The sequence below is a fragment of the Anomaloglossus baeobatrachus genome, chromosome 6 (genome assembly GCF_048569485.1).
Source record: "Anomaloglossus baeobatrachus isolate aAnoBae1 chromosome 6, aAnoBae1.hap1, whole genome shotgun sequence".
In the NCBI taxonomy this organism is placed as follows: domain Eukaryota; kingdom Metazoa; phylum Chordata; class Amphibia; order Anura; family Aromobatidae; genus Anomaloglossus; species Anomaloglossus baeobatrachus.
In genome coordinates, this window is record NC_134358.1 from 248,781,548 (window position 1) to 248,807,483 (window position 25,936).

At 41.5% G+C, this 25,936-nt stretch overlaps 1 protein-coding gene across 2 annotated transcripts in view; it reads right to left on the minus strand.

Moving 5' to 3' along the window:
* Positions 1-25,936, minus strand: part of FARS2 (phenylalanyl-tRNA synthetase 2, mitochondrial) — a 581,883-nt gene that overhangs the window by 205,686 nt on the left and 350,261 nt on the right. For both annotated transcript variants that reach the window (XM_075316468.1, XM_075316467.1), the window contains exon 6: positions 23,198-23,358. In XM_075316468.1, coding sequence (XP_075172583.1) covers positions 23,198-23,358 — 161 coding nt within the window. The remainder of the gene's footprint in view (positions 1-23,197; positions 23,359-25,936) is intronic.

Genomic DNA, 25,936 nt, shown 5'->3' on the forward strand with positions numbered 1-25,936 from the left:
TGCTGGTTGATTCTGCGGGTGCTCCCCCTCAGGGATATCTTTTGCAATGGGAACGTGAGCTGGGACTTTCCCTGTCGGATCGGCAGAGGAGCGATGTCCTGATGTTGGCGCACAAAACCTTGATAAGCTCTAGACTCCAGGAGTCTAACTTTAAATTACTGGTGAGGAGGTACAGGGTTCCTTCCAGACTGCACAGGATGTTCCCCAGGTTGGACCCTAGTTGTTGGAGGTGTGAAGCAGAGACGGAGGACTTTGTTCATATCTTCTGGGCCTGTCCGGCAATGAGACGGTTTTGGGACAGAATGTGTGAGGTGATCGGCCATGTGACTGGGTTGACTCGGGCTATGGGCCCGGAGCTGTTCTTGCTTCAGTTGTCGGGAACTCCGGTGTCTACGTACAAAAAAACTCTGCTGCACTTCATGGTGATGGTGGCCAGATCGTGCATTCCCTTGAAATGGAAGTCGAGCGCTCCTCCCGCTCTGGCCCTTTGGGCTTCAAAAGTTAATGATCTCTTACATATGGAGGATTTAACTGCCTCGCTTCACGATGGACACGAGACTGCTTCTGCGGGACTTGGCTCCCCTGGCTGGACTGTAGGTTTTCTAGCGAATATGACCAGTTGCTGGATGACTCAAAGTGATATGTTGGCATTAGTTTTATGTCCACCCCTAGAGGGAATGGCTCCCATCCCATTCCTCTTCTCCCATGGGCTGCTCCCCCCCTCCTTTTTTTTTCTCCTCTTCCTCTTCTTTCTTTTCCTCCTTCGCTCTCTCTTTTACTCTTCTCCCCCCCTTGCTCCCCCTCTGCCCCTCTTATCTCCTTTCTTGCTCCCACTGTCTAGCCCCTTCTAGGGGTTGTGGGAGGTAGTTTCCCTGTTGGTGTGCTCACCATCTTTTTTCACCTTCTCTTAAATATTTCTAAAATGTACAGACCTACATGCTAGGGGGGAAAGAATATTACTTTGATTTGTATCTGTATGTGGAGTCTGATAACCCCACATAGTTATGTTTATTGGGGGTCAAGTTTACCTGTTTTTTTGTACTGTTTGGGTTAGTTTATAAATATTTTTTTAAAAAAAAAAAAAGAAATAAATTAACTTTTTGATAATATTCTAAGTTACTGAGATGCAGTTGTAGATCAGAAGTTTTGACCTCTGAAAACTGGTTACAATAATAGATAAGAGTGATGTAGAGGTCTTTAACCGCTTTCTAACCCAGGATATACTAGTATGTGTGAGTGTGGTGCTAAAATCATACTTGGCAGGTGCAGGCTGTTTTATACATGCTGCTCTGATTGCTGCAGATTAATCACTTAAATGCTATTATCAATTTCTAATCTATGCATTTAAATGGCAAGAAGCAATTGTTTGGGCATACATCGACCAAACCCTGTGACAGAATCACAGAGAAACCATAATTCCTTCTATCTGGCAGTAATATTACTATATGATGCAATTGCTTGTACTACAGTGTCTTGAAAAAGTATTCAAATCCCGTAAATGTTTCTAAATTCTTCCACGATACACCAACAAAATTAATTATATTTTATTGGGATTTTATGTGATATACCATCACTAACTAGCAAGTATTTGTGAAGTGTAAAGGAAATGATACACAGTTTTCTAAATATTTTAAAAATATAAATCAGAAAATTGTAAAGAGCATTTATATTCAGCCCCCCTAAGGCTAGTTTCACACTTGCATTGAACGGAATCCGTTGCATTGCGTTGTGTAACGGATGCAATGGATGTGTTGCATATAGTGGCACAACGGATGCAACGGATGCTGCAAAACAACGCAATTCGTTTTGATTTTTTTTTTTATCAGCTGATCGCTCCCTGCAGCCGGGTGATCAGCTGATCGCTCCCTGCAGCCGGCCACCGGGTGATCAGCTGATCGCTCCCTGCAGCCGACCGCCGGGTGATCAGCTGAGCGCTGTCACTTGCCGGCCGCCGGGTGATAAACTGATCGCTCCCTGCAGCCGGGTGATCAGCTGATCGCTCCCGGCTGCCGGGTGATCAGCTGATCGCTCCCGGCCGCTGGGTGATCAGCTGATCGCTCCCGGCCGCCGGGTGATCAGCTGATCGCTCCCTGCAGCCGGCCGCCGGGTGATCAGCTGATCGCTCCCAGTAGCCGGCCGCCGGGTGATCAGCTGATTGCTCCCTGCAGCCGGCCACCGAGTGATCAGCTGATCGCTCCCTGCAGCCGGCCGCCGGATGATCAGCTGAGCGCTGTCACTTGCCGGCCGCCGGGTGATCAGCTGATCGCTCCCTGCAGCCGGCCGCCGGGTGATCAGCTGAGCGCTGTCACTTGCCGGCGCCCGGACATGCCGGCGGCCGGTCGCTCAGTTGAGCGCTGTCACTTGCCGACGGCCGGGCGCTCAGCTGAACGTTCGGCCACCGCGAGTGAAAATAAAGTTTGTGATTTAAAAAAAAAAAAAAAAAAGAGCATGCACAGTGAAATCCAGAGGATTCTGCTGCTCAAAACAACGTTACATGCTGCGTTCCTCCCGCTGGGCGGAAGCAATGGAGCGTCGCCCAGCGGAAGCAACGCAGGTCCTTTTGGTACAATCCGTCAACCATACAAGTCTATGGGAAACAGCGGAATCCGTTAACGGATTCCGCTGTTTTCCAAAAGGGCGGATTGTAACGGAAGGAAAACAATGCAAGTGTGAAAGTACCCTTAGTCAATACTTTGTAGGACAATCTTTCAATCCCATTACTGCTGGAGGACTTTTGGAATATGTCTCTACCAGATTTACACATCTAGATGCTGACATTTTTGCTCATTTTTCTTTCCAAAATAGCTCAGTGAGATTGGATGGAGATCGTCTGTGAAGAGCAATTCTCAAGTCTTCAAAGTGATTATCAATGGAATTTAAGTTTGAATTGTGACACATTGATATCCTTTAATCTAAACCATTCCATTATTATAACCATATCCATTATTATGCTTAGGGTTGTTGTCCTGTTGCCTCTAACAAGTTTTTCTCCAGGATTGCCCTGTATTTAGCACCATCCACCTTCTCATCAAATTATCAAAGCATGATGCTCCGCCACTATGTTTGACAGTGGGGATTGTGTTTTCAGGGTGATATGCAGTGTCAGTTTTCCACCACACATAGCATTTTGCATTTAGCCCAAAAAGTTCTTTCAACCAATCTGACCAGAGCACTTTCTACCTCATGCTAGCTACATGGCAGTGGTAAAGGTGATCATAGTTATGCAAATTTCATACATATGGTAACATACATACATATTTCATACATATGGTATGTATTTTCCTACATATGGTAACATAACCACCCACTCACAATAGGAAAACTGGGGATTCGGCAGATCTCCGTCACAAAGTAAATGCAGCCTGTTGCCTACAGCCCAGACAACCCCTTTACAGAATTTAGAGATATGCTTTATGGCAATCATATGGACCATAACAAATTAGAGGTTGAAGCTGACTTGTTGACTTTCATGTGAAAGTTTTCAAGTTATGCTATGTAACCTGGCCAGAAGTCATTATGTAACTGCGCATAGAGAAACGTTGTCACCATTATCTATTAAGAATAGTTGATCCTCTGCTGTATTGTTGGCACTATTATTCTGCTTGTAATGATAATAAGATGATTGCAGTAAAGTGATCTCTTCAGAACAAGAAGTTTAAAAACTACAGTTAACCTGAGGTGAGATGCGCAGTTAACCAGTAGTAGTAGTCGTTTTTACTAGTTTATGTAGTTGTTAGTTGTAGTTGTCTATTATCCTTTAAATAAGATTTGTTATGCAATCTTAGACAAATGTTTTGACTCAATTATTAATCAATTAATTTATACTATCTTATTTAAAATTGTAATAATATGCTTATTGAGATTGTAGAGATTAATCTGTTTACCCTCCTCTCCTTCCATTCCCACATCTAACCTTTTTCACTCCTTCTCTGTCCCTCCCGCCACTACCATCTTGAATAAAGGCGAACTTCAAGCTTTCTTTCCTTCCTCCCCTCCCTTCCCCATTCTATCCTAAGTAAGATGTTTGTTTTTCATGTAAAAAATTCAATAAAGCTCTTTGGAAACAGAACAAGAAGTTTCAGCTTAATGGTAAATGTGAAAATTGCAAGATTTCCTCATTTTTTTTTAATATGGTGACAAGGAAATAAAAAACCAAAAAACTGTCTGCGGCTAGGAGGCTTATCCTGAGCTACTGGAGACTGGAGAAGTCTCCGTTGCGTGCTGAACTGGTGTTGGAAATTAACAATATATTCAGGATGGAAGATTTGATAGGCCAAACCTCTGGTACGTCTGTCAAGGTATTTGACACGTGGTCGCCCTGGATTATATTTCGGTACTCCCTGGACATGGTTGAGTTGCTGAACTCATATAGGTCGGATAGCTTGACCCTCCTCTTGTCAGTAGATCTCTTTTTCAGAAGGTCTTGTGTTGTCTTGCATTGGGGTGGTCATCCGGACGAGACTCTACTTTCCCCTTTTTTTTTTCTTCCTCTACCTCTCTATCTACACTTTCTCTTCTGTTTTTCTTTTCTTCCCCCTCCCCTGTTTTTTTTTTCTTTTTTTGTCTAATAATGTGGTTTTTGTATCAAGCTCTGCAAATTTAGCAAGCACAGAACTGTTCATGTGGAAGTCATCTAATATTTGTTTACGGATATTCAGTGCAAATAATAGAGACAATTGTTACATTTTTTATATAATAAGGGGAGTACTGTTTCTCTCCTCGCTAATTGTTCATAGATGTCCATAAATGTTTCAGGATTTGGAGATGCCTTTAGGTTACTTCCTGATGATGAATTCTTTTTAAAAAGGTTGTCCAAATTGAACAAGCAGTCAGAGCATCTGCCCTGGATTGTCTGGCTCTATGTGAGAGCAGTATTGTGACCTGTGCGCGCTGTAAGGCTTCTCTGATGCTGGGGCAGGAGCAGGCGGACGTGTGATTGCAAGTATGTGATTTGCATACAGTACAGACCAAAAGTTTAGACACACCTTCTCATTCAATGAGTTTTCTTTATTTTCATGACTCTGAAAATTGTAGATTCACATTGAAGGCATCAAAACTATTAATTAAAACATGTGGAATGAAATACTTAAAAAAGTGTGAAACAACTGAAAATATGTCTTATATTCTAGGTTCTTCAAAGTAGCCACCATTTGCTTTCATTACTACTTTGCACACTCTTGGCATTCTCTTCAAGAGGTAGTCACCGGAAATGGTCTTCCAACAGTCTTGAAGGAGTTCTCAGAGATGCTTAGCCCTTGTTGGCCCATTTGCCTTCACTCTGCCGTCCAGCTCACCCCAAACCATCTCGATTGGGTTCAGGTCTGGTGACTGGAGACCAGGTCATCTGGCGTAGCACCCCATCACTCTCCTTTTTAGTCAAATAGCCCTTACACAGCCTGGAGGTGTGTTTGAGGTTATTGTCCTGTTGAAAAATAAATGATGGTCCAACTAAACGCAAACTGGATGGAATAGCACGCCACTGCAAGATGCTGTGGTAGCCATGCTGGTTCAATATGCCTTCAATTTTGAATAAATCCCCAACAGTGTCACCAGCAAAGCACCCCCACATGATCACACCTCTTTCTCCATGCTTCACGGTGGGAACCAGGCATGTAGAGTCCATCCGTTCACCTTTTCTACAAAGACACGGTGGTTGGATCCAAAGATCTCAAATTTGAACTCATCAGACCAACGCACAGATTTCCACTGGTCTAATGTCCATTTCTTGTGTTCTTTAGCCCAAACAAGTCTCTTCTGCTTGTTGACTGTCCTTAGAAGTGGTTTCCTAGCAGCTATTTTACCATGAAGGCCTGCTGCACAAAGTCTCCTCTTAACAGTTGTTCTAGAGAAGAGGTGTGTGAAAAAAGCATATTTTTTTTGTGCTGTATGTCCTGAAGAAGGGAGCAGAGCTCCTGAAACGCGTAGACACAAGCTACAATAAAGGAACATTGATTATCTCTCTGTCCTCCTTCCTGATGAATAGCGCGGCATAAACCCCTTCTCTATTGTTCTCTGTTATCAACCACGGGGGCTGCAGCAGATTTCATCTCAACAACATAAGCTTTCATAGGAGTTGTGACTGTCACAACTCCGTGAGGTGAGTGCATTTCCTTTTATTTTCCCCTGATATATACCGGGTAAGACCCTATTGCGCTTTTTCTCTCCACAGTTTTATCTCGTTCTGGCCCATACGGCAGGCAGCTTGAACTTCTCAATGGGTTGGACCTCTGTCCCAATTCCCAGGTTCTAGGTTTTCTGCTGTGCCCCGGACACGCTGGTAGGCTGAGAAACGTAAAATCTTCTCTACCGGTAGATTAGGTGAGTTTAAAGCGTCCCCTAATCTAGGATTCTACACCCCGTTTGTGCTCAGTCCTGTGAGTACAGACACCGTACTCTCCCAGCGACCATACTCCTTTTTCCACCAAAGTCACTAAGTGAGCTCCTCCCTGGACCAAAGTCCCTTCTTTGCTCTGCGTCAACTCCTGACTAACTCTGTCCACGGTCAAGTGTCCCTCTCCAACTTAGCTCCGCCCAATACGCTCCACCCCCTAGATGGTTCTAGATACAGTGCACGGGGATTAAGTACCATAACCAGGTTACTGGTTGCAATGCATTAATGGGACCTGCCCCAGCCCTGATCTAGTGCGTGAGCTAATCTGTTGTGTGTTAGGATGTGGTGTTGTGTGGAACTTACAGTGGTCACCCAGGAATCCGGGATGAGCACAGCACCTAAAATCAGGTGCAGTACTCTGTGGCGACTGAAGCCTCAGGGGCGGCACATTTGGAGATCTTAAAAATTATAGTCTTGCAACAGCTGGAGAGCCTCTGGTTGAACATTACTGGTATATTGGGGATATAAGAGTAATAAATCAGATTATAGTAAAAAAAAAATGTCTGAGAGTATATATTGAATTAGATTGGTTATTAGGTCTATAGCTAGTTTTATTTACGTGTGACCTTGTGCATTGTTCTTGCACACCACCAGAATGTAAACCAAGGAGTAATACTCAGAAACTGTAAAAAAATGCACTTTTAACATTATTAAGTGACTGTTTAAGAAAATATCTTCAAAATAACCCAGTTGTGAAAATTCCTTGTACACACAAAAAGCTAAAAAGGTATCTGTGATTCATTTTGGATTAATGAAACCCTCAGTGAATCAGCTGTGAAATCAAAGGGATTTCACAGCCTGTTATACGAATAAACCTGTCAAATGAATTAATTTTCTGCAAAAGAGATGCAAAACAATATGAGGGAGCTACCAGAACACACAGATGAGTGGCATATCTTACTTCTCATAAATTGCCACACTGAATAAAATGCTTCACATCATAGTCCCCCAGTAAGCAATTATGAGCACGAAAAAAAGAAAAACATTTTGGAATAATTGTTTTTATATGCTTGTCGCGAGCACAGAGCCTTAAAGAAGGGAAATTCTTTAGGATAATTGAGGAAAATGGCCTAAAATAAATGTGCAGTGTGTTGAGCAGCAGAACTGGAGAGGAATAACCTGTCTTTGGGGAAGAAAATAGTTTTATCCATTTATCATCTCACTGCGCTGCTCATCTAAATGTCTTTCATTTCATTGCTTAGTTATGTCTTTAGCGATGCCAAGATCTTACAAAGCTTTCCCTTCATTGTTAATTGAGAATCACAATGTTGTAAATAGTGCATACTTTTGGATGTGCAAGGCTTTGTTTCAAATCTTCTTAATAGTTTTGTTAATTTTACACCTATGAACTCTATACACCAAATAGATCATCCAGCGAAGAAAGGACTGGACAACAGTAGAGGAAGAGTAGAGTAAAGGGTACTTTACACACAACGATATTGCTAACGATATATCGTCGGGGTCACGGTGTTCGTGACGCACATCCGGTGCTGTTAGCGATATCGTTGTGTGTGATTAAAAGAAGCGACGATCAACGATCGCAAGAATGTCAAAAATCGTTGATTGTTGACACGTCGATCCTTTTCATAATATCGTTGGTGGAGCATGCCGCTGGTTTTTCGTCATTCCTGCGGCATCACACATTGCTATGTGTGACACCGCAGAAACGACGAACATCTCCTTACCTGCGTCCAACGGCAATGAGGAAGGAAGGCAGTGGGCGGCATGTTTCGGCCGCTCATCTCCGCCCCTCCTCTGCTATTGGGAGGTCGCTTAGTGACGCCGCACGAATCTCCCCCTTAAAGGAGAGATTGTTCGGTGTCTCCAGCGACGTCGCTAAGCAGGTATGTGCGTATAATGCTGCCGTAGTGATATTGTTCGCTATGGCAGCGATCACCCCATGACGAAACAGCGACGTGGGCAGGTGCTATCGCGCACGACATCGCTAGCTATCGATAGCGATGTTGCAGAGTGTAAAGCACCCTTAAAACTTTGTATTTATTTCTTCGTTAAAAAATGGTCAAGTAGTCAGTCAGTTGCAAAAAAAATTGAAACACACTGGGTAGAAAAACCGACGAATTTCAGCTAGGCCTTATTCATGGTTTATGAACCAAACCTTAAACCATGAATAAGGCGTAACCGAAACGAGTCGGTTTTTCACCCCAGTGTGTTTGAATTTTTTTGGAACTGTCTGACTGCTTGACCATTTTTTAATGAAAAAATAAATAAAGTTTTACTCTACTCCTCCCCTACTGTGGTCTGGTCCTTGCATCTCTGGATGTTCTATTTCATCTGTTTTCTACAAGGTTCTGCCAAGGTTTTTCTGTGCGATCTACAAAGACCTGGAATTTGATATACTAGGTGAATTGACACCTCTCTCCAATGTTTACATCTGTGTTCCAAGATTGATACATCTAATTTTATTTTAAAGAAATACTGTCAGCAGGTTTTTAGACCCCAAACTAACATCATCTTTGTAATGTTGATTATGTGCATACCTTTTTTTATATTACCTAGTTTTTCCCTTATAACTTGCGGCCACCATCAGAAACTTCTTATATACAGCATTCTAGAATACTGTATATAAGTGCCCAGGCCGCGCTGTATAAGGTAAAAAGACCATTACCATACTCACCTAGGGGGCGATCGGGTCCCATGGGTATCGCTGTTCTCCATCCGGCACCTCCTCCATTTTGTGCAATTGTCGTCCTCTTTTCCAGCCCTGTGTGCATGACGCATTCTACATCATCCACACAGAGACCTCCATTGTGCTCCTGCGCATGCAATAATTTTTGCACACTCTTAATTACAACGGCGCACCAAATCTGCCAGTGTACAGCCCTCTTCACGTCACCCACAGATTTTCAACTAGATTGAGATCTAGGCTCTGGCGAGGCTATTATAAAACTTTAATCTTCTTCTGGAGGAAACAATGTTTTTTGTTGATTTGGAGGTATGCTTAGGCTCGTTGTGCTAAAAGGCAAAATTCCTCTTCATTTTCAACTTTTTAGCAGAGGCCTGAAGATTTGTTGCAATATGAACTGACATTTTGAACTGTGCATAATTTCTTTTACCTTGACTAAAGTCCCTGTTCCAGGTGTCGAAAAACAGCCCCAAAACATATTGCTTCCACCATTCTTCATTGTGTATATGATCTTCATGTGGTGACTCACAGTGTTGGCTTTGTGCGAAACATGACTTTTGGAAGTATGGCCAAAATGTTAAACTTTGATCTCATCATACTATATCATGCTTTCACACACTTTTTTGTTAAATGTTGTATGTTTTGACTGGGCTTTGATGTTTTTCTTTGCCAGAAAAGGCTTCTGTCTTGCCACCCTACCTAAGACAGACATTTGAACAATATGGGAGTTTGTCATCACATGCCGTACGGAACCAATATTTGCTATACATTTTTTGGAGCTCCTTTAATGTTGCTGTAGGCCTCTTGGGAGTCTCCTGAACATTTTCTTCTTGGCTTAAGATCCAGTTTTGAGGGATATCATCTTCTAGGTAACTTACTACAATAATGAAATCTCTTTGCTGTGTTGTAAGCTGATTACAGAACATGGATTTGGCTGTAAAATGCAACTAAGAAAACGGCAGGAAAATCCTACAAGGACAGCTAAATTATATATGGAGTTTATCAGAATCACTTTAAATGATGGCAGCTGGGTTGACCAAATATTATCACAATCACAATTCCAATTATAAGACGGTGTTCACACTTATGCAACCACATTATTTTAATTTTATTTTACCCCTCAAAATGATTATACTTTGTTTTTGAATGGCTTTGAACAGATTACGATGACATTAAAGGAGGTAAAAGTTCTAAAATGATTCTTCTTGGTATGATTTAATTTTACATGACAAAAAATAGGCATTTTAACAGGGGGTGTATAGACTTTATATATCCACTGTAACTGTATTGATTTCTTATTTCATTTTAATTTATTTTCACATGTGCTCTCTTTGAACCAAAGAATTGGTTTCTATGGCAACCAGTTTTATTGTATTGAAAGTTGTGAAAGTTGTGAAAGTTGTTTCAACACTATGAAACATCTCCATTTCGTAAAATCTTATAAATAATTGATTTTTCCATTCAAAAATAGGCCAAGAAAGAAATCACAGGGTGCAAATACAGGAATGCATTGATACTGAAGGAACAACATAACCTAAATTTATACATATTATTAGTAGAGGTTGCACAAATGCCTTGTGTGCACAATCAGACAATTAGTATTTTTGATGATTGATAATTATTGAACAGTGTTGCCGATTCATCCAAAAGGTTAAGAAACCTTAATATCTAAGAAAGTAATAGTGAGGTTTTGTCTTTCTTACGAGAACACATGTGTGCATAATTATTGGGCAACTATTATTGTGAAGAATTGTGTGACTAAACAAAACACATAAATTTCCCATCTCAATTGTTATTTTTTTTGTTATAGTGAGAATAATAACCAAACAGCTCAAAATGTACAAAAAACCCAATTCCTGACATTTTAAGACAGTCTATAACAGTCATAAATTTTCCATCCATGGAGTTTGGCAGTTTCTTAATCTGTTGAAGATCATCTTTTTGGGCAGCACCAACCACAACCTCCCAGACACTTTTCAGAAAAGTGACTGTTTTCCTGTGCCATAAATTTCCCACTTAAGAAAAGCTCATAAGTTCTCAATAGGGTTTATGTCAAGTGAGGAAGGGGCCGGGACATTATTCTTTCATCTTTACGGCCTGTACTGGCAGCCAAGCAGTGGAGACTTCTCAATACATTTGATGGAGCTTTGTCCATCAAGGTTTTCTTGGAAGATGCAGACTTTTTCCTCTACCACTGTTTAATAAAATGTCTTCAATTAACTGGCAGTATGCTTGGGGTTGATTTTGAGCTCATCTTTCACCTGAAAAGGTCCCACTAGTTAATTTTTAATACTACCAGACCATAGAAGTATTCCACCTGGCTGGTGTCTGAGTCAAAGTGGAGGTCTGTGCCCGTTACTGATCCAGACACTGGCCAATTGATCCGGTCTGTCAAGAATATGCTTGTTTCATCAGCCCATAAAACCTTTGACATTTTTTTCTTCAGGTATTTCTTGGTCCTGTCTGTGTCTTGTTCAGAGGTGGTTGGTTCCAGCGTTCCATACCTTGGCCGTGTCTCTAACCACTGAATACCTTGTACTTCTGGACACTCCAGGGATGTTGCAGTTCTGGAATTTGACAGTGCTGGAAGATAATGGATTTCTGGTCACTTCATGTTTGATTTTCTCAAATCGTTCGCAGTTAATATGCGTTCTTTCTTGTCAACGTGTTTTTTTTTTACTGTGTTGACTATTTGCAGCAAAACGTTTGATGGTTCTGTGATCATGCCCCAATATCTTAGCAATTTCAAAAGTTCTGCATCCCTCTGTAAAACATTTAACAATTTTTGACTTTTCAGTCAGTTAAATCTCTTTTTTTCCTCATTTGTGCCTGAAGAAAACAAGCTGTCAAATAATTTTGCCCACCATGATAAAGGAGGTAGATATCCTTAGGCCACAACCTCCCTCTGTCATGCTAAGTACAGGGATAGTACCAAGTGAATGGCGAAAGGCAAGGATAAGGAAACCCTGTTTCTATGGGAGGGGGAGATGGTGAGCCCTTATCAAGTCTACAGCTGGGCCCTACCTTTCTTTACCACCCTAGATAGGTTCCGTACCTATGCACTGAGCCGGATACTTGACCCTGGCTGACCTTGAAGAAGGGCCTAGGTAGGGAGCGGATGGGATGAGCACTTAGTCAACCCCACTAAGAACTAAAGAAGACACAGGGATAAGGGAAAGGGAACAAACAACTTATGTCCAGCTGACTCAGGAAGAGTAACTGCAACAACCACAAAGATTCTCCAGATGTATGCAAGACAACTGCTAGAACTAAAGACTTGTTAAGGGTATAAGAGCTATCACCAGCACCGAGTAATATAAAGTGAAGGTACATAAAGACATCAAGGGAAGTGCTGATGAAAAGCAGCTAAAAGACTGAGGAACTCTGCAGGGTCCTAAAGGGAAAGGGATAAAAAAAATAAGCAGAAATAATAGAAGGGAGCAGATTGTGCAGCCAAATGCTGTGACCTTCTATAGCTGTGACACCCACAGTACACAAATACACATAATCTGATCTGCTTCATCTAATAAGCATTCCACTTTACAAAGCTTGGCGTTGGAAAATTTGCTTAAAACTGATAAAATGGTCCAAAAACCACTAATTGTGCACACAGAATACATGCGGAATAATGTATATGTCAATGCCATCCATCCAATGCCAATCAACATTTTATTACTATACATAATAGTAAATGTATATTTTTACAGGCTAGACTTTCACACAACTAAAATCCTTACATACAACGCATGACTAATGGCTAACAATAGGATTGTGATTTCCACAAATATACATGATCAGAGAATTGAGCTCAGTTCTTAATGAGGACATGTAAAAAAAAAGAGATGAAGAGGATGTGTACCAATCTCTGACATTAGATTAGAAGGGAAAGCATTCTCTCGAAATGTCAGTTTCATGAGTGAGACTGCACAAGGCGCTGGTAGAGAGGATAATTTCAAAAGCCTTTATTGTACAGAATGTCAAAGCAGCTTAGAAGGCAAGATGCACACAAGAGACTAAAGGCAACATATCAATCTAGTCTGCAAAAGATAAGAAGAAGCCTTGACCGACTCAAAGATAAGTCTCTAGATGTATCCAGACTGTACATGCTAGAACAGATTCCAGATGCTTTGTCTGTTTCCTATAGTTCACAGACCATTTCTATATGGTATTACAGTAGGACCTTGTCAAGCTATGTTGGCATTATATATATTAGAAAACACAGTTGTTAGGCCAAAGTATATTGCATGTATTATTTATGCACTTCTATTATGCATCCTTTTATGTGATGTTATTGTTTTCTTATTGCAGAAGTTGTATACTATTAGTATTGTTTTAAATATTTAGTAAGTTCCCACCAGTTATGCCGTGCCAGGCTCTGCGCTACTTGGACTCAGGATGACTTTTTAAAAGTGTTTGAAACTGAGACTGGTAACTCAATAATTAAGATATTTCAATCTCAAAAGTAGAGAGGAAGAAATAATCTTTGCAAAAAACTTAAGAACCTTTTAATGGCGCAATTATAAAAAAATCAAACAATGTTCCCAATCGTGCCCTGTAGACCTGTTCAGCGAGTGTACTATCAGTGAGAATTTATTCCTTTATTGCTAACTGGATCTATTATGAATGCTTATTTTTACTTGTTGGCATGTAATCCATTGGTCAATAAAGGGAACCTGTCACCAAGTTTGGCGACTATAAGCTGCGGCCACCACCAGTGGGCTCTTATATACCGCATTCTAACATGCTGTATATAAGAGCCCAGGCCGCTGTTTAGAATGTAAAAATCACTTTATATTACTCCCCTAACGGTCGGTGTGGTGCAGACTGGTCGGATGGGTGTCTCCGTTCTCCGGGTCCAGCGCCTCATCTTTCGGCCATCTTTGTCCTCCTTCTCAAGCCTGGGTGCATGACATGACCTACGTCATGCACACAGGCTGGCATTGTGGTCCTGCGCAGGACCTCAATGCCGGCCTGTGTGCATGAAGTAGGAGGTGTCATGCACCCAGGCTTGAGAAGGAGGACAAAGATGGACAAAAGAGGAGGCGCTGGACACGGAGAATGGAGACACCCATCCGACCAGTCTGCACCACATCGACCCTTAGGTAAGTATTATAAAGTGATTTTTATGTTCTACACAGCGGCCTGGGCTCTTATATACAGCATGTTAAAATGCGGTATATAAGAGCCCACTGGTGGTGTCCGAAGCTTACAGTCACCAAATCTGGTGACAGATTCCCTTTAAGAAAGTGTACAAGAAGAAAGGTAACCAGTCTCAAAAGTAAAGTAATGAAAGAGACCAAAAAAAACCCTCATACAATTATTGCAACTTTTAAATTCAGATAATAAAATGTGGTACTAGTCACATTAAATTAAGTATTACTACTATTCCCTTAATAATACTGCATCCCTGTGATCTCAGAAAGGAATATTGATCATAGCAGTGATACTGTTTAGCTAATAGAAAGAAGCATTAAAGTTCAGCAAAAAGACTGGTAATACTCTGGTCTGGCATCCATGTTGGTAATCTGTGGCAGCCTAACCAAGGACCTGTGAGCTCTCTCAGCTGATACTCGAATACTGCCACCCTTGGTGCGTTTGGCATTGACAAGGCCCCACAAATAAGGTTTTGGTTTGTCAAACCCATAGGCGGCAAAAAGAAAATTCTAGGTGTTGCAATGTAATCAAGTATTAATCCATGTACATTACAAATGACAGGGTATATCGGCCACTGTATGGTGTATGGAGCTCCGCCATTCAATTCCGTACACGGTTTACATCTGACCACAGCTGGCTGCATGTCGCAGTGCTGAGATAATAATTGAGGTAATAAACAACCACTTTAATAGCCAGTCATTAAAGATGCCGGCCCTTTCAGGATTGACATGTCATTGGATGGAACTTTGATAAGTGATCTCTACGTGTGAAAAAAGTTTGAGTGAGGTTTTTGCGGATCAGTTTCAATGTGCATCCACATGGTGTTTTTTTTTTGTTTAGTATTCAAGGGTAAAAAACCCTCTGCATTTCACAGAACCATCAAAGTAACTAAGATTGTTTAAAGGCCGCTTTACACGCAACAACATCGCTAACGCGATGTCGTTGGGGTCACAGAATTCGTGACGCACATCTGGCCTCATTAGCGACGTCATTGCGTGTGACACGTATGAGTGACCGATAACAAGCAAAAATACTCACCTTATCGTTGCTCGTTGACACGCTATCCAGTTCCCAAATATCGTTGCTGCTACAGGTACGATGTTGTTTGTCGTTTCTGCGGTAGTACACATCGCTATGTGTTACACCGCAGGAACGAGGAACCTCACCTTACCTGCGGCCGCCCACAATGAGGAAGGAACGAGGTGGGCGAAATGTTACGTCCCGCTCATCTCCGCCTCTCCGCTTATTGGGCGGCCGCTTAGTGACATCGCTGTGACGCCAAATGTACCGCCTCTTTAGAAAGAAGGCGGTTCGCCGGTCATAGCGACGTCGCAGGGAAGGTAAGTAGTGTGACGGGTCCGAGTGATGTTGTGCGCCACGGGCAGCAATTTGCCCGTGATGCACAACTGATGGGGGTGGGTACGCACGCTAGCAATATCGCTAGCGAGATCGCAGCATGTAAAGCGGCCTTTGGTCTCATGCAGCTTATTTTTATTTGTAACTTTCAGCTATCAAAGCACTTTTTCAAATATGCAGCATGTCGACTGTTTTAAGCATTTTTACAGCATTTTTCACTCATTCAAATGAATATAAAAATAAATGCAAGTAAAAACTCATAAAAAAATGCATGAAAACATTAACAAACACAGCCCTTTTCCTGCTAACACTTTAATTTTTGCTGAAAATACTCAATGTGTGCACATACCCCAAAATAGGACAATCAAGTCAATGACTTTGAACAAGACATAACCCCATCTGATGTTTTTCTCATGCAACAGTATCAAAAGTATACTGAAGATGATGTGACTGAGGAAAAAGATCCAGCAAAAGGTGGTCCTGTGCATGTAAAAAGCTAATCGACAAAAGAGCCTGAGGAGGATGTCAACAATCGTTCTGATCATCTGGTGGTGCACAGTGAAGAAAACTGTAACCAAATGCTGGTGCTGCAGCTAATGTGCCCACACACAACTTGCTGTTTTCTAGCATGGATGGAGTAAGACAGTAGCAAACAAATTTCAGTGCTATTGCTGTCTAAGGGAAACAGTATGGCAAGAATTCAGTGGGTAGAAGCAGCTCTAATGTTGGAGCAATGAACAATGGAAAAACCATTCCTGATCAGATGAATCCAGATTTCTGCTTTAACATCCTGTTGGGAAGTCCAGAATTCAGCATAAGCATCATGAATCAATAGACTCTTCATGCCATGTATTAACAGTCTAGACGGCTGGAGTGATGATGTGAGGAGAATTTTCTTTACACACCCTGGGTCCTCGGTTAACTGATGATGTTTGGACAGTTGGACTTATTTAAGGATTGTGACCATGATCTTTCCACCACCAAACTTAACTGTTTTCTGAATCCATACGGGCTCCAGTAGGTCTCCTGCAGTATTTGCAGCGGCTGTGGTGTAATTCAACTGGAAATTCATCAGAGAAATCCACCTTCTGCCACTTTTCCAGCGTCCATCTGTTTAGCAGGCTGTGGGACTTGGCAAATGCCACACAGTTTTTAAATTGCCTTTTGTTTAGTGCTGGCTTCTGGGCACTGATTCGACCACGGAGGCCATTTTGAGACAAAATCCTACAAAATGTTCTAGTTGACACAGGGACTTGAGGTGACCAGGCCTGTTGGAGCTCTGCTGCAGTGGAAGAGGGGCTGGCTTTGAATTTTCTAACCAACAAACGTTCCTCTTGAGCAGTTGTCTTGAGGGGTCTGCCGGACCTGGGATTGTCAAAAACATCTGCAGTCTCTTCAAATCTTTTTTTAATTTTTTGTACTTGACACTGAGACACATTAAAGGTGCCAGCCACCTCTGCAGTGGATCTGTTCTTCAGCCTCTTGATAATCAAGGCTTTGGTCGCAGGGTGTATTTTTGGCATGTTGTCAGAGATCAAGTTGCAGTTCAACTGAAGGTCTGGGGTACAGGGTTTCTTTTTAAACACACCCACTAATTAACCGATCTTTTAGTGAGCACAGGTGAGGATGAAACTAGGATTGGGTGCATTATATGACACGGCGACAAAACTTTTGTCTTGCCAAAATCTGACCTTTCTGTGTTCATTAAATGATCAATATTTCAGCTTTGCAGCAACTTTATTTTCATAACCTAAACCAAATTTGGGAGAGTTTCAGCTTTCAAAAGAGTAATTTATGAAATTAATAGATGAATTTAAAGTCAGGTTATAAGCTTTTATTTACATAACATGGATAAACGACAGAACTTCTGTCAGGGACTGTAGACTAAGTACATCCCTTCAAGGCAGCTGCTTACCCCACAGCAGCAGGACAGTATACCATGCCGTAAGTCAGATTGCTTCCAGTTTTCCTTGCTGCCCAAACCTTGAATCTTCAGATATTAATCCTAAAGAATATTGAATGGACAAGATAGAAAAGATGCCCATAGCATGTCAGTAACCTTATAAACTTTGCGGCAAATGCAAGAATCTTTCCTGTCCATATTTTCTGGCTAATACTGCTGCCGAACGATTTCAACCCCAAGTGGATTATTTGCCTCAATGAATGGCCCTTGTTCCAAAGGTTGCTCTAATAAATTGCTCAGTTAGTGTAAATAAGGGAAAAAAAGGACAGTAAAGTTACAACATTTACCAGGTTATGCTACTGTTTTACACACATTTTTAGAGGAAAAACTATTTTTAAGTAAAAGATAGAAGAAAGAAGTGATGTTTTTCATTTCTATTTAATCGAATTAAAATCTACCATAAAACTGAAGCATTTTTCCAAAACAAGGTAGAGAGTTTCTAGGTAATCTACATCGTCTACAGACATATTTAGTGAGGCATTGGGCTAAAGTTCTCAAAGTTCAACACATCTATATATATAATTGCCTTATTCTGTCTGTCTGTCTGTCTGTCTTGCTCCAAAATGACGTCATTACAGTGACAACCGTCGCCACACCGTGCGCGCTAAATAGCCTGCGACCAACGGCTCAGCTAACTGAACAGCCCGAACTACGGGCCGATAGGACGACGCCTGACACTTTTTCCCACACCCACACGGAGTCTCGACTTCCCGGTGAGTGCTGCACCCCCGGGAGCCCACACCGGGAACCCAGCTGACACATACCCGCCGCTCGCCTCCGCCCCCCACATACATTACTGCGCGACACTTTTTCCTGCACTCACATGGAGCCCCGACTTCCCGGTGAGTGCTGCACCCCCGGGAGCCCACACCGGGAACCCAGCCGACAGATACCCACCACTCAACTCCGCCCCCTGCACACATTACTGCACTCGGCTCCACCCCCTCTGCCCTACACACACATTACCGCACTCGGCTCCACCCCCTACGCCCTACACACACATTACCGCACTCAGCTACACCCCCTCTGCCCTCTGCCTGTATACATCTAATGGATGCGGCAATTCCGGGCAGCTGCTGGCTGATATTGTTAGGCTGGGGGGCTCCCCATAACGTCGGGCTCCCCATCCTGAGAATACCAGCCTTCATCCATGTGGCTTTATCTTGGCTGGTATCAAAATTGGGGGGGGAACTCACGTCGTTTTTTTTTTAATTATTTATTTATTTTACTGCACGATATAGACCCACCCACCGGCGGCTTTGATTGGTTGCAGTGAGACAGCTGTCAATCATAGGCGCCGGTGGGCGGGGGAAGCAGGGAATACGAGATTGAATAATGAGCGGCCGGCGTTTTCAAAAGAGGAAAAGCCGCCGGAGCTTTGTGACAGCTGTGCAGCGCGCAATCTGTCAAGGTGCGTTATTTTAACAACCCAAAAAACGCTACATGTAGCGTTCCCTCCGCCCGACGCTGTGTCAAAATAACGACTCAGTGTCGTCCAGCGGATGCAACGCAGACACTTGCGTTACAGTGCGTCATCAATACAAGTCTATGGAGAATAGCGCAGTGCGTTAAAGGACTGCGCTATTCTCCATAGCGGCGGATTGTGCTGTACGCAAGTGTGAAAGCACCCTTACCCCACAGGATGGGAGCACATGTCAGGATGGCACCACGATGGGGGCACATACCAGCATTGGGCCACATCACAGCATCAGCATATTTTTACTTAACTTTACACTGTTCATGGCCTTCTTTCATTACAAGCCATGGACATCATTAAACATTAGACTCATCTATTAAAACTGTTCCTTCTGTTGTTTGTCATTTTAAAACCAATAAACAATTATAAGAATACTAAATTAAACCTAACCAAGCAAGACCATTCATTACCTTATTATTCAATCTGCTAACCTACATACACATTCTAGACTACCTGATACGTTAGAATCGGGCCACCTTCTAGTTTTATATATTGCTCCTTTGTTCACATTGTATTCTTTACCTTTCTAGCTCTTACATAAGTGTAACGATACTTAAGTGAATTGTGAGCTATTTCGGTGGACATAATCACTATAATGCCCACATGAGGCACAGTGGCCTAGTTTATGTGAAAGTTGGTACAATATCAATCTGAATTTAAATGAGACAAACTTTCTCCAGCTATAATGAAATGATGTCCTAATTCTACCCAAGATAAAGCCAATAAATAAAAAGGGGAGACTTACCGTATATACTCAAGTATAAGCCGACCCGAGTATAAGCCGAGGCCCCTAATTTTACCACAAAAACTAGTAAAACTTATTGACTCAAGCATAAGCCTAGCAGCTACTGGTAAATTTCAAAAATAAAAATAGATACCAATAAAATATAATATGCCCCATCCTTGTCTCCCCTCTTGTAGCAATATGCCCCATCTTTGTCCCCCCTTGTAGTAATGTGCCCCATCCTTGTATCCTTTAGTAATGTGCCTATCCTGTAGTAATGTGCCCATCCTTGTGCCCCATCCTGTAGTAATGTGCCCTCGCTTAGTTATGTGCCCACATCCTTGTTCCCCATACTGTAATAATGAGCACCATAATTGTGCCCCATCCGGTAATAATGTGCCCCATTCTTGTGCCCCGTCCTGTAGTAATGTTCACATCCTTGTCCCCATCCTGTAGTAATGCGCCTATCCTGTAGTGATGTTCCCCATCCTGTAGTAATATCTTCATTCTGGCCCCCTTCTTGTCCCCTATTATGCCATTGTTCACATACACACACAAAACAAAAATATTTTCACCAGTCCTCTGTTTCTGCGGTGTACTCTTACCTGCTTCTTATAGACCGCACATAAACCACTCCATGATTGCTTTCGGTGCACGGGGCCACTACTGCTGTCTGCTGTCATCGCTTTACTTCAGTTGAATGCTTTGCGGTCAGGCAAAGCATTCAACTGCAGTAAAGTGCTGATGGCAGACAGTAGCCACGACCCTGACCATTGAGGGTGTTTCTTGTGGACAACAGGCACATAGACCACTCCATGATCGCGGCCAGGGCTGCCGCTATCACTTTACTGTAGTTGAATGCTTTTTGGAGCTGCAAAGCATTCAACTGAAGTATAGCGATCTAGTGAATTCTGTGCACACACCTATAATCCTGCTGCCTAACAGTCCCTTCATGTAGTAGCACAAAAAGTATTTCTAAAGACCATTTTTGAGATGCTAATTAGGACTAGTTGGCTCACTAAACATGTTATCACGCCCCTGGGAGCGTGATAACATGCTTTACAACAGCTAGCGTCATCGGCAGCGAGATACAAATCTGCTTGTGTGCACGGCTTTGTACCAATCAGCACTGAGCTTCTCTGATGCTTGGTGTATGCGTCTCGGATTCAGAGAAGCTCACTGCCCATGATCGAAAGTTGTCCACATTTCCAATAATGTGCACTAATATGCGTCCCGACTTCAGAGAGGCATAGTGTGCATGATCAGAAGTGTGGACGACTTCAGATCATGGGCAGTAAGCCTCTCAGAAGCCGGGACACATAGACCTGGCACCAGAAAAGCTCAATGCTGAGGGGTACAAAGCCATGTGCACGCTTGGCTATATATCACGCTGTCGATGAAGCTGGCTGTGTTAAAGCATGTTATCACACTCACACAGGGGCATGATAAGATGCTGAGTGGGCCAACTAGTCAGGGCACTAACGCCCCTCGACAGGTCACAGGCCTAATTAGCATCTCATAAATGGTCTTTAGAAATAATTTTTGTAAAGATCTGTTTATGTGTGCTACTACTTGAAGGGACTGTTAGACAGGGATTACAGATATGTGCACAGAAATACTTATGGTTCTGGGTTCACAGGGGACCTGAAAGGTTCCCTTTAACATTTCACATGTAAGGTGTCACATATATATACAGTTCGTCCAAGCATGCATGTGCTACCAATGGGAAGAGAGTAGAAAAAGTGCCTGATCTGCATTGCCATGGGAGCCAATATCAAAAAGGATCCAAAACACAACAGAGGGATAAATTTGAATTTTATTCAATGTGTTTCGAAGCTGCCTTGCTTATTTATCCGGAAAATAACCTGCGCTGAAAACCAGATTGCACCCTCTGATGTATCCTGGATTCTTTTTGATATTGGCTCCCACGGCAGAGCAGACCAGCACTTTCTCCACTCTCCTGCATCCACAGTGTACCTCTTTGTATATATGTCCATCTGCAGCAGCCATACATATTTAAGCGCTTTTCATGTTGTGTGAACACAACCCACAAAGGTGAGCGCACCATTAATCTAACTTTCAACCCTTATCGGATAAGACCCTATTGCGCCTATCATTTCACAGATTCTCTCCATCAATGGGAAGAGAGATAAGAAAAGGGATAAGAAAAAAAAACTGGACATTGTAATTCGATATGCCCGATATATCTTTCCCGCATCTTCTTTTGGGGAGGTGATGGGAAGTCGCATACATATTTGGCATGTTCAGACAACTTTAATTTAACGTGTATGAGGGTTTTAAAGTAAACATTAGATTAGAAATATCAGATAATTGCTTATATTATTACAAGTAAGTTTAGGGCTAGAATTTATTAGTATACTGATATAGATACAGTATATACATATGCCATTGATATAGATATCTACATACAAATATAAACAAAGTGCATTTCAGAAAACTCTTGGCAAAGTAGCACAACTCTACTTTTAAAATCTTAGTACCCGTCAAGCCTTTAAAGATGACCACCTACACTTGGACTAAATAAATAAATAAAAATAAATCTTTATTTTTTTTAAATAAATCTTTATTTTTTTTTAATGACTTATTAAGGGGTAGTTATTTGAAGGGAATCTGTCAGCAGGTCTTTGCACCTCATCTGAGAGCAGCATGATGTAAGCAAGTAGATTCTGAATCCAACGGTGTATCACTTAGATTACTGGCTGCAGCCTTTCTGACACAATCAGAACCAAGCTCTCTATAGAGAATGTACATTGGCTGTGAAATGTCAGTCACAACAGGGGCGTGTCAGACTGCCATGCTAGAGAGTTTTTAGTCCTGTAATATTAAGGGTCCTGCTGCTTAAACAAACATAGCAAATATACAAAAGATTGGACTGTGACAAAACAGGCATCCCTGAACTTTCTGTTTCTGTGTTAACCCTTGATACATGCTGGCTTCAGCTAACATAGCAAAACTTGCTGACAGATTCCCTTTAAAAGAAGAGAAACTATATACAAAGGATGTTGTGGAAATGTAACTCAATCACCAAAAATATCTACTCTAGGGGATGGTCTTCTCAAAGACGTTTTTGTGGGAGAGATTTCACTGTATTAATATTGTAGTTTTTATTTGAAAACCAATAATGTTTTCCCATGGAGACAGGCAAACTGTCATGTACAATGGTTTACAAAATACAGTGACCTTTATTGCTGCTCAGCTGTCTTTCTGAACATAAAAAAGAGATCTTTATAAATGTGATATCAACTGGCTCTTAAGGACAAGCCTCTAGTGTATAAACACCAAGCAAGACCTATATTTAGTTCTCAGAAACACTTTCTGTGAAAGGTCTCTTTCTGGGAAACGTCAACAATGAAAATCAGTACATATAACACAACACAGATGGAAAAAAACCAATGTACATGAGTAACTATATACCAATTAGCAACACTTAATACAATTCAATTAGCAAGTTACTAATCATTAGTTACCTGAAACTGAATTGCCTGGTTGATGTCAGACACATGGAATTGTTTCAGAAAAAGCTCACTTTCACTCCAAAACAAGCGAATGTCAGGAATACTATAAAGAATCATGGCCAATCTCTCTAATCCAAGACCAAACGCCCATCCAATTTTGTCCTGAGCACCAGCTGTAAACGAAAAAAAAAGATGAAAATCCAACAGATTAGCACAAAAGGTTTCAAAAGAAATCTGTATTTCTCTTCCAATACATAACCTAAAAGATCTGAAATGTATCCTTATTTTCATCTGATGTCCACAACACACGAAAGATATCTTGTAAACTATTCAATGGTGGAGACATCTTACATTATTTAAATCCAAAAAGTCTCCTTCAGTAGTCTTGACTTGGCTCTTCATTTATTGGTAGAATAAAATCTACAGATTACTACAATCCTCAACTGTATACAAACTAATGCATCAGTGTTTAGTTGCTGCAGTAGTTTGCCAGCACTGTATGTATCTTGATCTGTTACTAATAAAGAGAATTACATTTTTTTTTTACCCTTTTTGTTCCTAATCTTGGAATTTTGCGTAGCATTTACATGACTCTGTCGGGTACAACAAACCAATCCATTGCATTATTCTGCAAGGTGATAAAAAATGAAGACCTGATGGAGACAGTACTCAAAAGAAAAAGAAGATATTTATAATAAATAGAGATGAGCCAAATAGAGGTGAGCCAATACATTTAATGCAAATATAATGTGTCTAAAGGTTTTAAAAAATTGTTGGGCCCAGCACAATCAAACAAAGTGAAATACACATCGCGAAAAATTGTCAAAAATGACCTCAGATGCAGCTGATTGAACTTCACCCATAAGCGGTGGATGTCTTGGATCAAATAAACTAACTACTAGAGATGAGAGAACCTGAAGTTTGGTGTTCGGTTTGAACTCAGACTTTTCTAAGAAAACAAAGTTTGGGTTCGGAGTTTGGGTGCTTTACGAATACAAACCACTTGCAAGGGCATCGCTGCATTCAGGTACTCTCAATGCTCGACTCAATCCCAGTCACTTGCAGTGTTTGAATGGCACACACTGGGCGTAACAGTGTGACCAAATATACGGTAGTGTGCACCAAAAAAAAAACAAAAAAACACTGCCTACCCTCCCCCAGAAGAGTTCTGTTTATGGCTAGTTGCATGTGACCCAACAATGACTTCAAATGAAGCTCAGGTCAAGTCCGGGACCAAAACCAAACTTAAAAAAGTTCAGCTGGACCAGCAGAACCCGAACTTCCACTGGTCCGCTCATCTCTACAAAGAACTACAACTTTCCATCAGCACATGAAGCATCATCACCTGCTCATATGGGAAAAGCAAGCTGGCCAATATAATGAGCAAGGATTAAGCGGTCCTCCTAACTCTTCTCTGTGTGTTTGTCCTTCTGGTATCCAGGCCGCATCCTCAATCTGCACGTGGTCACCATTATCATCATCTACTGTTTGTAATACTCCGAATACTTTGCCTCGTCTATCACACTATCAGATACCAATACCTGATTTGTGTGGCCAGGAGCAAGCCAACTGAACTCCCATTTGTTCAAGTTGCTCTTGGTACAGTTACATCGCTTAATGGATTCCATAGTCTTTCAAGAAATTATGGTGTGTGCTTTGTCTTGCTGAAGGATACCAAGCTACCATTACTTTGGCATCAAAAGGTGTCCGCTACGTGCTCTCAAGTGGAAGAGAATGTGGGACACTCAATAGCATTAGGTGGGTTTTTAATTGGCAATAAAGAGGTTTTTCCAATAGATCGTGGAATAAAAATAAGTTTCCCAATTAGATGTATTAAAAAATGTTCCTGTGCGGAGATAATCTTATATATGTGTGTTCCTGCTATGTACTGTGTAATGGGCGTGTCTGACCATACAGGGACATGGTCTGATCATACTACAACCAACTCCTGGTCTGGTGTGGAAGCAAAAAGAGTATAAAGATAGGACAGAAAGGGATAGCAGTTGCTAATTTCTGAAAGGAAAACAAAATTTCCCTACCTGTTTAAAAACTTGTTTTACTTCAGAGAAAAAAAAAAAAATAGCTGTGATCCTGTGCTGTAATTACTGTATACTATTTACTTCCTGTGCTGTGGTATATCTGACCTTGTTTCTGCATGGTGGAACACATCCATTACACAGGAGCACATTTATAAGACTATCTCAGGACAGGAACATTTCTTATGTTTAATATATATTTATTGATCATGAGCAAAAGAATAAACATACTGTATATCAGTAAAATCAACAAATAACAAAGGGCAGAAGGGAAGGCTTCCAAGCCCAGAACAAGATTATGTCAATACAATGTCCAGCATATTAACAATGGTCATCTTTATCTACAATGGTCATCTTTATCTTCAAAATATGTGACATCGAAAAATCCAACATAAAAAAGAGAGGGAAAGAGAAGGAAGAAAAGGATAGAAAAAATAGTTATGATGTCACTACCTTTCGTACCCATCATTCCTCCACACTTTGGGAGGGGATTAATTATTAAAATTACCCTGAGAAAGCCATTTTTGAAAGTTTTGAGATTCTTTGAAAAAAATTAACGAATGTCACATTGCGAGCCACCTGGAATCAGGTGCAGATACCTATTGAGTGAGACACAAACACTCAAATGAGTTGACAGAGAGAGGGATCCAAAACTGGGAGCCAGAGATTTGATATAACTACGCAACTGAAAACATTGTAGCCAGGAGCCCTCCTC